Source organism: Podarcis cretensis (genome assembly GCF_951804945.1).
Source record: "Podarcis cretensis genome assembly, chromosome: 12".
NCBI classification, from domain to species: domain Eukaryota; kingdom Metazoa; phylum Chordata; class Lepidosauria; order Squamata; family Lacertidae; genus Podarcis; species Podarcis cretensis.
This window is the reverse complement of record NC_137181.1, coordinates 61,071,688-61,084,077: the sequence shown is the minus strand read 5'-3', so window position 1 is coordinate 61,084,077 and position 12,390 is coordinate 61,071,688. Positions and strand designations below refer to the sequence as shown.

General features: G+C 43.6%; 1 protein-coding gene across 1 annotated transcript in view; it reads right to left on the bottom strand.

Annotated features, from left to right (window-relative positions):
* CNTNAP2 (contactin associated protein 2) overlaps nucleotides 1–10,815 on the bottom strand; it is a 1,037,318-nt gene extending 1,026,503 nt beyond the window's left edge. The window contains exon 1 of the mRNA XM_079947520.1: nucleotides 10,403–10,815. Within this exon, the coding sequence (XP_079803646.1) occupies nucleotides 10,403–10,499 (97 nt within the window). The 5' untranslated portion in view covers nucleotides 10,500–10,815. The remainder of the gene's footprint in view (nucleotides 1–10,402) is intronic.
* Between the last annotated feature and the right edge of the window lie 1,575 nt (nucleotides 10,816–12,390).

Sequence of the window (12,390 nt, the reverse complement as noted above, 5' to 3'; positions counted from 1 at the left end):
AGCAAAATGCAAGGGAGATCGTGAAACATACAGGAAATTGAATGCAGATTTCCAAAGAATAGCAAGGAGAGACAAGAAGACCTTCTTAAACAAGCAATGCAAAGAAATAGAGGAAAGCAATAGAATGGGAAGAACCAGAGATCTGTTCAAGAAAATTGGAGATATGAAAGGAACATTTCGTACAAAGATTTCCATAATAAAGGACAAAAATGGAAAGGACCTAACAGAAGCAGAAGACATCAAGAATAGGTGGCAAGAATACACAGAGGAATTATACCAGAAATAAATGGATGTCTCGTACACCCCAAGTAGTGTGGTTCCTGACCTTGAGCCAGACATCCTGGAGAGTGAAGTCAAATGGGCCTTAAAAAGCACTGCAAATAACAAGGCCAGTGGAAGTGATGATATTCCAGCTGAACTATTTAAAATTTTAAACGATGATGCTGTCAAGGTGCTACACTCAATATGCCAGCAAATTTAGAAAACTCAGCAGTGGCCAGAGGATTGGAGAAGATCAGTCTACATCCCAATCCCCAAGAAGGGCAGTGCCAAAGAATGCTCCAACTACCGCACAATTGCACTCATTTCACACGCTAGCAAGGTTATGCTTAAAATTCTACAAGGCAGGCATAAGCAGTATGTGGACCAAGAACTCCCAGAAGTGCAAGCTGGATTTTGAAGGGGCAGAGGAACCAGAGACCAAATTGCAAACATGCGCTGAATTATGGAGAAAGCTAGAGAGTTCCAGAAAGACATCTACTTCTGCTTTATTGACTATGCAAAAGCCTTTGACTGTGTCGACCACAGCAAACTATGGCAAGTTCTTAAAGAAATGGGAGTGCCTGATCGCCTCATCTGTCTCCTGAGAAATCTCTATGTGGGACAAGAAGTTACAGTTAGAACTGGATATGGAACAACTGATTGGTTCAAAATTGGGAAAGGAGTACGGCAAGGATGTATATTGTCTCCCTGCCTATTTAACTTATATGCAGAATTCATCATGTGAAAGGCTGGGCTGGATGAATCCCAAGCCGGAATTAAGGTCGCCGGAAGAAATATCAACAACCTCAGATATGCAGATGACACAACCTTGATGGCAGAAAGTGAGGAGAAATTAAAGAAGCTCTTAATGAGGGTGAAAGAGGAGAGTGCAATATGGTCTGAAGCTCAACATCAAATAAATGAAGATCATGGCCACTGGTCCCATCACCTCCTGGCAAATAGAAGGGGAAGAAATGGAGGCAGTGAGATATTTTACTTTCTTGGGCTCCATGATCACTGCAGATGGTGACAGCAGCCACGAAATTAAAAGACGCCTGCTTCTTGGGAGAAAAGCAATGACAAACCTAGACAGCATCTTAAAAAGCAGAGACGTCACCATGCTGACAAAGGTCTGTGTAGTTAAAGCTATGGTTTTCCCAGTAGTGATGTATGGAAGTGAGAGCTGGACCATAAAGAAGGCTGATCGCTGAAGAATTGATCCTTTTGAATTATGGTGCTGGAGGAGACTCTTGAGAGTCCCATGGACTGCAAGAAGATCAAACCTCTCCATTCTTAAGGAAACCAGCCCTGAGTGCTCACTGGAAGGACAGATCCAGAAGCTGAGGCTCCAATACTTTGGCCACCTCATAAGAAGAGAAGACTCCCTAGAAAAGACCCTGATGTTGGGAAAGATGGAGGGCACAAGGAGAAGGGGACGACAGAGGACGAGATGGTTGGATAGTGTTCTCGAAGCTATCAGCATGAGTTTGACCAAACTGTGGGAGGCAGTGGAAGACAGGAGTGCCTGGCGTGCTCTGGTCCAGGGTGTCACGAAGAGTCGGACACGACTAAACGACTAAACAACAACAACATGTAAAGTATAAGAAATAATTCAAAAAAAAATCTTACATCTGTGCCATGTTTTGCTCTAGTAAGATCCTGTTTGTAGCGGGCAGTTCTTTAATATTTTCTTATCAAATTACAATGCCACTTTTCATAGCAGCATGCTCAAGGCACTTTATAATGAAAGCCTGCATTGAACAATTAGAATTTTTTCCTCAAAAAGCAGCAAAGCCAAGCCAAAATTAGCAACTGTATGCAAAATGTAGCATGCACACACGTAGTGTCCTTGGTTCTTTACAGCTAGTTCTGCAGGACACAGGCAGAGAGCACCTGTATTCCAAGTGTGCAGTAGCTTCTCTGTCTGATGGGCATCTGGCCCCCTGTGTGCACATGCATGCTGGGGCAGCAGGGCTGGCTCAATACATTTCAGCATCTGAGGCAAACCACAAAAGAGTGTCCCCCGCCTGGCCAGGGATAAGGGGTGAGTGAAGATTTACTGTGGAATTAGCGTAGCTTTTGGATTGGAGCCCAGCACACTTCCTTGCGCCTCTCAGCTCTCCGTCCTCCGGCAGCTACTTGTAGCAGAGCTTCGCAGCGTAGAAACTGTTGCTGTGCGTGTGTGTACCGAATCAAACACACTCAGGCGTTAGTGCGTATATCTTTCAGTCTTTAATCGTGTAGATAAACAACTCATAGATCACCCGGCGACAGAGCGCTCATTTTGCTCCTTTCACCGTCAGAAGCACGGAACAGAAAAAACACAGAGCAAAAACACTCCCCTCTGTGAAACCTTGGCCACGCCTCAGGAATGTGAGACGTCACTCAGAACTTCTTAACCCTGTAAGTTCTGAATCTATCCACATTTACATCATGAACAAGGGGGGAATAAAGATCTACACTGGGAACAAGGGTTGGAGGAAACTAGTAGCACCTCCTATTGGCTAAGAGGTCAAGGTAGAGGTGGCATGGAGGGAGCAGATCTGCCTCCAAGGAGTGCCCCACAGCTGTTGCTGCCACCGTGACAGAAGCAGCAGGCAATGCATTCCCTGGAGACCAGATCCGCTGCCCCTGTGGATCCTGCCACCCAAAGTAGTTGTCTCACCTTGCCTCATGGGTGAGCCAGCCCTGTGTGGTGGCATGTGGAGGGCAGGGCTATTTAATCGTTCCCTGACTCCCCCAAAGTCTCCTGCATTTTGTTTGTATGTGGTTGAAATGGTTTGTCACCACCACTCTTCAGCTCCTAGAGACCAGACTGGGGTCATGGGAAAGGGACAGATGAAATGCCTCTTACCTTTGGAAGGGTTGCCTCCCCTAGTTTGCTATCTGCAGTGAGTGTCCTGTACTACGATTCCCTTCTGCAAATCTGTTGTGCTAAATTAATAAATGCGGCCCCGTCTGCCCAGCTTGTGTGTCTTGCCTCCTTGTTTCCAGGGTGGTTGAAAATGTTTTGAAGTCATTGTAATCTCTGGGTGTGATGTATTTCCCAACTAGCAGAAGAGACGGCAGCAACTGCATGCATATACTGAAGCCCCTGCAAACAAATATATGGCAATTGCAAGGACACTATTATTTCATCTCTTGTTCAAATATGCAATTTATTTGCGATCCATGTTTCCTTTCTTGCACATCTCTTGTTCATGTCAGTTTCAGAGGTGCTGGATTATCTGTGTATTATTTTTATTAAATTTTCTGTTTTACAATTTAGAATATTCATTTAAACAGCCTTAAAATGTCAATGACTTCCCTTCTTCTCTTTCCATGGTTCATTTTGCATATCATAAATCCCTGCATATTTTACATAAACTAAACCATTCAGTAATCCATTATTACGTCCATCAAAACTTGTTTACACTGGAACTTTTTATAATAAATTGCTGTAAGTCCGTCCGGCCCCAGTGCTTTCCCCATCTTCATTCTCTGTATTGTCATTTGTACTTCCAGGATCGATATGGGTGGTGGATTATCATGAAGAAATCACAAGTCTGAAGTGTATGCAGACAAGGATGTCAGTATTCTCAATGGTGCATTTAAAGAAATGATTTCACAGGGTTTTACATATATATATATATATATATATATATGAACATTTATACTGTGTTCGGATCCAGTAGGATACCCAAAGCAGCAAACCAACATAACAAAAACATAACAGCAATCACAACATAAAAGTTTAAATCAGACCAGCAGCAAGTACCATCTAAACATCATCCAGCAGACAATATCAACTGAAATTAAACAATAAAGGTTAGTGCTATACGAGGAAAGAGAATAAAGAGTTTGTTCATATTGGTCACTCTAATATATAACCATCAGTTTTCTACCAACTCCTTTCCCAATTGTATTCCTTCCCAGGCACTTACAAATATTGCATTATGGTTATGGTTATGGTTATGGTTATTATCAGCCAAGACAGGCCTTTTTCACAGCCTTACAACTTAATAGACATGATACAAAAAGAAAAAAGAATGGTGAGTGGATAAACAGCACAGAGGAGGTTCAAAGTTTAATCTTTGGATAAAAAAAACACAGCTAGCAAGATAAGAAAAACCTCTGGCCTGAGATCTTGCAGAATTGCTATTGGTCATTGTAAGCATTGGGTGGGTTTGTATGACACAATAATCAAAACTATGGTTTCAAAGGACTGCAAATGTTCAGGATCCCCAAAAGGGGCTCACAGCTGCTTTGCTCCTCCCCAACCCCTTTTTATGCCACACTACACTGAGCTAAGCCGAGGTTTGGCTCAGCAGGTCATCTGAACCAGAACTCATGGTTAAGCTTTCTCCTTGCTAACCACAAGATATATTGAAGAACAGGCCTGGGCTACAGTTTGTGGTTAGTGAATGACTGCCCTGAGACCTGTGGGTACAGGGTGGTATACAAATTCAATCAATCAATCAATCAATCAATCAATAAACAGCTTAACCACCAGTCTAGCTGGGACAAGACACAATGCCAAACTTGGCTTAACTCAGCATAGCATGGCAGTAAAAGGGACTAGGGTGCAGTAAAGAGGCTCCAAGCTCCTCTGCCGGAGACCACACATTTGCCCAGCCTCCCTAAGTCAATTACTGAGTATTAAAACTCATTATCAGGCAGTTTTGTATGTTCATGTGTGTTGGCAGTCTATAGAGATGTGTGACCAGTAATGAGATATGCCACTCTGTTCAATGTATATGGAATCTAGATCTTCCCAAGAGAACACAGAATAGGCTCCTGCCCAGGCATTTAAGACAGGAACATATACACAGTTTATCGCTCCGAGTCTTCACGTAGTGCCATATCTGGAATATTTCTAAGCATTTTCAGAAACTGAATGTGACACATGATGCTTCACAAGGTTTCTCCAAGGCCTGAGCTGAAATGGCTAAGAAACTCCTCAAGGAAAATTTGTTCTCCTGTGAACCAGAAGTCAGATGCAAACTTACCCAAGTGTAGCTGTAGCTTTTGGCTTTTGATTCAAACATTAAATATTGTTACATTAGTCCCTGTCACAGCAGCTGCTGCTGCTGCTGAAATAGGGGTTGTCTGGGCTTCACTGTATTAAGCATATAAGCATGAAGAAAACTTGAGAAAGCTCTGCGAGTCTTTTGGAAATCAAAACACAGGAGGCCAACACTTTGAAATATTGATGGTGATTGGTATTAACCAGATTGGCCATTAGTGCATTGCTTATGATCTGCCAACCGCTTTGGGTAATGACTGTGTTTGCACACACAGGACAACATGAGCAGTCAGTGGAAGTCTCTGCCCAGTGTGTATTGGGCAAAGAGGGCTCAGCAGGGCAATTTTCAACCATGCTGGATACCAACATAACATTAATGTTAGAAACCAAACAGTTAGCTAGCCTGGCAGTTTTGGGGGTTTTCCCAACGATGGTCCCTTAGGCATATTGTCTTGGCTGCTGCACCCACATGCTAGTTTGTGTGAAGCACAAACAAAACATCCAAACATAAATGAAATACAAATAGGCTGCAGATTGTCAACTGGCCAACGGTTATTTTTCTTTTATTGAAGCACACTATTAAAAGATATATAAATGTAAATGAACTTAAAACCAGTCTGATTCTCCACCCTTGCAGCTGGGTGCATTAAGAAATCCAGAAGAATCGGTACCTAATCTAGCAGCTAGCAAAGGGGAAAGATTTCTACTGTAAGCAGGGCATGGCTAAATATTCTTTCCTTTTGAGTTGAGTTGCAAGTAAAAATGAATCTTTTAAGGACAGAAAGAAATGTGAACTGTGAGAATTTTCAGCATGTAAATTCTCCTTCCTTCTCCACTCCTTCCTAGAATTGCAGGGTTTTCTACAGTTGGTAAGACGTAAAAGATCCATTTCTGTATATCACTCACTAAAAAGTAATAATAATACATACACAGGAGCAAGGGTTTATTTATTAAAAATAAATTAAAAAATAAAAATCAGATAACCATCCCACGATCTCTCTGAGGGCTGTTTGACAATGGAGCGGACTCCCTTGGAAGGTGGCAGACTCTCCTTCCTTGGAGGCTTTTAAGCAGAGGCTGGTTTGCCGTCTGTCTTGGATGCTTGAGCTGAGATTCCTGCCTTGCAGGGGTTGGACTAGATGGCCCTTGGGATCCCCTCCAACTCTACACTTCTATGAATCTTTGATTCTAGAAGCTTTTATCACCTAACAGATTATTTTCAAAATGTCATTATGTAGGACTGTAATAATTACATTATCACCATTGGTCAATTCACACACACAAATCACAAAACAGTGGGTACTTTTCACATTGGGTAATATGTATGGCTGCTGCAGGAAAGTATGGATATTGGCTGGCCAATGTGCACACTACCCCATTGTCAATGTCCGCTATGCATTGCTAGGAAGCTATGCATGTTTATTTATACATTTGGACAATTTATGTACCGCTTTCATTTAAGCAACATTCTAAGCATTTTACTGCCTAGGTAGAATATGTTGATCAGGCTGTGGGTTTAATTCCCTGCTCATACTGTCCGTTTCTGTGCATCTTCCATTCCTTCGTATGAATTAGCATCATTACTATTGATGTGTCTGTGTGTCAGTCAACTTATATTACACAGTGTGCATACATGTGCATAATAAAAAGTTTCTCTGCATGTTGGGTTTTTACTCCTGATCAACACAGGGTGATACATTTCACTATCAGCTAAGCTATAGAAACTATCATATTGTTATAGCTTCAATTGCAGTTTCCCAAGTAAGGTGCCTGCTTGGAGCCAACTTCACTCACACATAAACAAGCAGAACTGAGCAGAACCCTGCTGTGAAAGGCAATGGTTCCATAATTAGGTTGCATTAAACTATCTATAGAAAGCTCAAAAAGTGCTCATTTGGTTACATTTATGTACTGAGTAGAAAAGATAATTTGCCAAGAAGAGCCTATAAGCACACACACTGTCTAAGCCTGACTGCATTTGCTTCCTTCTCAGCCTATTCCAAAGTGAGAGTAAAGGAGGGGGAAAGTATTAAATTTTATTTTCCATGTTACTTTTTGTCTTGTGATGACCTCTCCTGGCTAAGCTGCTCATTATCCTTGATGCAAACAGTTAAGAGTCTTCAGATCATTGTTTTTAAACCTTGTCATAAGACCATCAGTAGGTACAGCTGCTTATGGTTGGGTCTGATAAATGTTTCCTTCCAATACGGTACAGTTCACAAGGGATAGAACATTTTATTTACATTGCATTATTATTATAGTATATCTGAAACTCATATTTATTTTAAACTATATAATGGTAATATTGAAATGTGAACATTTGCTCTTGATGGCCTTTCAACAAATAATTATTATTTTTAGTGAAACGACTTGGCCAAACCATATGGAAAAATATGTAAAAGTTTAAAAAGAAGTATTTTCAGCTCTCTCTACTAAAAATAATACAAATACTTGGTGCTCTAGTTCTAGCACAATAGAACCAACTACAGAGCAATATGTAGTTTCTTGTGTGAAGGAGCAGCTTTCAAAACAGTAACTTGTAGAACGAGTGCAAGTAAACTTTTGGTGCTGCTCTGTCATATTTCACACTCCTTTGTGCACACTTCCACATGAAAATGTGCAGTGACTTCAGCAATTTCCACACACAACCAAAGATAGTCTTGCATTTCCTAGTAAATAGTCCTTTAGTTTAATCTTTCAGCTCCCATTTCAACAGCCATTCAGCAACCTAGCAGGTCATCCTTGCATTTTCAAGGTATTTGTGGGTGGCATCTTCCAGATGCATTAAAATCAACAGAGTTCTGCCACTGCCTTTGAGAGGCTGTAGATCACCCTCAGAACTCCATATGCAGTAAATAGTCCAGTTTAGTCTTCCAGTTCCCATTTCAACAGCAGGACATTAAGGCAGAAAACTTCAAAACTGCTCAGTAATGGGTAGCTCTGTAATTACCCTCTCAAAAAAAACCCAACTAATTTCTATGGCGCTATCAAACTGGACATCAGTTTGCAGATTAATTTCATCTGCCAAAGTCTCACATATCACAGTGTTCAAGTAACATTACCAAATCTGAGAGCAAACTAAACCTCCTTTCTTGCTCCTTCACTGTCACTTGGAAGGATATACCTTTACGATTCTCTGCAGGAATGTTTTTCATGCACTTTTCATTTGCCAGGATGTAATTGGGTTTGTTCAAGAAAGCAGATGTACTTATATTGCTTGATTTGCTTTATGCAACTATTCATCTGTTAGCAGCCAATCCCTCTTCTGCCTTCTCCAATACTGGCAACAAGGGATCACAAGGTAATAATTAAAAAATAACTATTGAATCTAGGAAACTAGGAAAGTATAGCTATATGATATCCATATGTTGCATATACAGTAGAGAATGGGGTTTGGTTTTGTTTTCAAAAGAGACAACATGGAAATTTTACTTACAGAAGGTTCTTGTCCAATTTTTTTAAAACAAGCAAATAATGGTTGCATAATTGCCTGCATCCAAGCTTGAGTAACATTAAAACAAGTACCACAAATCAGTGCACATGGACAAACTTCTTGCATTATGATACAACACTAGGAGGTAACACAAACTAGCTACCCTGCAAGTTGATACAGCAACAGTGCTATACAGAGACAGTTTAAAAATATGATGCAGGGTACATTTACGTGAACATAAAGAAAAATGTAGAAGGGTTGAGTTTCAATACACCATCTAGAACGGACTGAGCTTGCAGAAGCCAGAGGAAAGGTACAACCAGGTCTTTCTTGACTTCCTGTGGTGTTACACACCACCTTTTACCATTAACTGGAAGACATTCACATTCAGAATCTATATGGGATAAACCATGCGCACCAAGCACAAAAAAATCCTTATTGGATTGTTTCTGAAAGAGAGCGCGACATTGCTCAAACCAGTTTGCAGTGTGCAATTATTTGGTTCATATACTGAACCATGTTTTTCGTTGTGTCATACATGGTATCTTTCAAATGTATCACAGACATTGGAAAATAATCCCTTGCATTTGGGACTGAATAAATGCCAGTTATTTTCAGGGTTCAACCATGGTATGCCAAGTCTCAAGTGTGGCATATTTCACATAAACATAAATGAAATTTCACCAGATCAAGTGCAAAGTGCATTTACTTAATCACCAAGGAACTGCAAAGAATCTCCAGACTTCAAGGATCTGCTCTGGCATTTCTCCCCTTCTTCCTATAAATAAAGTAGTGCTTTTTATTTTCTAGAACTGAAGGTAACAGATGCAAAGGTGCTGAGTCAAATATCAAGAATTGTACATTGGCTATTAAATTTTCAAGATGATTTATTACAAGAACACAGCATGCACTGCCCACACTCCAAAACAAACAGCAAAACTAGCACACTGAGCCACAGGCGTGCAGCGTCTGCTTTCCAGATCACTGTGAACGTAAAAAGGAAACTGCAGATCTTTGAAGTAAAAGTTGTATTTTTGATAACGCTACAACAACCCTCTTTATAGAGTCTGGAGAGGTGGTTAAATACTTCAGTCTGGCATCCGCCAACCAACGCTAAAAGCTTACAGTCATTTTCGACTTTCAGTGTTTCAACTTGCCCTTAGCTCAACAGATCTGGCAACAGAGTTAGGCCCCTCTCAAAGTGCCCTGGGATGCAACCCTCTCACCCACCAACTCTTTGCTCATCGTTTACTTAACAAACATCCCTTTCTCAAGAATGAAACACAGAGGCAACGGCTTAGTCCAACTTCACCTATTTTGCTTTAAGAAGGAAAACTTTGTATTTCTTCCTAAATCAAGCCTTCTCCAACCAGATCAGCAGGAAAATCCCGAGTCATAGCGCCCAACGCCCCTGGCACTTGAAAGTCAAACCGCTGCCAATCCCACCAAAGAATGGACAAAGAACTTCCGAGAGAGCCCACTAGCAAGCCTAGGTCTAGGTGAGGATCGACAACAACCTCTCTCCAACAGCACCCTCGCCACGGAAATAGTGGACCAGATCCACAAGCCTCCTGCTGTTGCGGTGATCGCCCAAAAAAGAGACACCAGCACCAAACCAGCACCGAATTCGAGCTCCGACTAGGGAATCCGATTCTCCCTACCGAACCGCCCTGGCCAGTTTAATACAGAAACGAGGTACTCACGGGAGGACGGCAGAGCTGTCCGGGCTCTGCAGCTGATGTTGCTGAAAATCCACAGGAAGAGAGCTGCCCGGCAGCCGGCTCGGAGAACCACCACCATCCTGTGCTTCCAGGCTCCTCGTTAGTCCAAGGCGCCAGGTGCAGAAGAGCCGTCGGATCCTCCTCTCCGTCGGATCTGCCCTCTGCTCGCCGGGGGTAGATCTCTCTCTTTCTCTCTCTCTCTCTGTCTCTCCGAATTCAAGTCCCGGGGACTTCGTTTTTCCTTTCCCGGTGGTCCTGCGCCCCCTCTTCGAGGTCCTAATGGGAACAGGGGTTTCGAGCGGGGTATCAGGAAGGGAGAGGCGAGGGAAAGCGCCTCTCTCTGCCGGTGCTGGCACCGCTGCAGCGAGCCCTTCCTTGCGCACAGCGGAGGGCTGGCTGCTTCCGGGAGCTTCCCTGCTCGCCTCTCTCTATATACGGCGACGCGGAGCGCTCACGCAGCGCCAACCGGCGAGCCAGCCACGCAGTGGGATCAAGGAGAGCGAAGGAGCGGGAGACCGGGACCCTCCCGGCGCCGCAGAGGAGCTGCCTTAGACGCTCTCGCCTCCTGCGTTCATCGCTCGCCAGCAAGAGGAAACGCCGCCGCCGCCGCCGTGGCCACGACTAGCAGCAGAGGCAGCATAACCAGCAACCGAGAGGGAGGGAGGGAGGGAGGGAGGGAGGGAGAGCTCGGTGGGGGGTGGGGTTGGAAAGAGCTGGGATGGGAAAACCTCCTCTCCCCTCCTTCGGCTTCTCTGCCTTCTCCGGCGGCTCCTCCTCTTCGCCAGGGCAAGAGCCCCCTCTCTGCAACTCTTCGGCACTTGCCTAGTTTCAAAGCAAAAGCAAAAGAAACACCCCCAGCTCCCGCCCCCTCCGCCCCTGGCCGGGAGCCGGGGCTGCTCCGGAGGGGCTGCTGCCGGGGAAGCGGGAGGCGGCCTCGCTCAGCGATCGGCGGCGCTGGTGGCGCTGTCCCTGGTGCTGAACTTAGAAGCGGAGGCTCGTCAGCCTGGCGGGGCGTTTTCCTGCTCCTCGCCTCCTTTCCCCCTTTATCCGTTTCTAAAAGGAAGGGGGTGGGGGGAGGTGGCCCCCTGTTTTGCTGACTTCTCAGGTGTTCCCCCTTCGAAGCGAGATGGTACAGGCTCTCTGTGTTCCAACCTCCTGGGATGCACAAGCGAAGGCAGTCCAGCAAGCAAGTCTTCCGAGCGGTCCTAAGTACTAGAATCAGAATCTCAGCATCCCGGTTGTGAAGCGAGTAAAGAGGACTGCGGAAGGCTCCAATGCAGATGTCCCCCCCCCTTCCCGTTGTGCAATTAGAAGCACACACGCACGCAGAGCGGGCAGGAGGGCGGCAAGGCTGCATTAAAGTAATAGACCGCTTGCCTTTAAGAAACCGGTAATGCAATCAGGCATTATTGTAGCTTTGGTTGGAAAAGGCTTCAAGAAACCCTTCTCCCTGCGGCGGCTGCTACTCTCCCCCCCCCCCCTGCAAGTCTTGAGATGAAAGTTGCTGCAGTCTAGAGGAATATTGTCTGCTCTTACCATTCATTTGATGCTGGCTGTTTTGGTACATTCATCTCTTATTTTCTAGCTGTTCTTTGAGTACATGAGGTAAAAAAATAGTTTATTTAAAGGCTGTAGAATAATACTGATAAAGGAATAAAATATTTCTCAGAAATGTCACTGATTGTATGTTCGCATGTGGTGGGTAAACGGGACTCAGATATTGTCTGTCAGGAAATATTTATTACTAGCAAATTGTAAATTAGTAAACTGATTTTAAAATAGCCACTTCTAACTTAATAACAGTGCAAACTTATACATTTCTACACAGAAATAAGTTCTGTTGAGTTGAGTGGGCATTGCTCCCTCTAAAGTGAGTATAAGATTGCAGACTAAGCTACATCTTCAATATGTGAGATAGTTAGATGTTAATTTTCTTGTAAAGAAGCACTGAAAACTATGCATTAAGATGA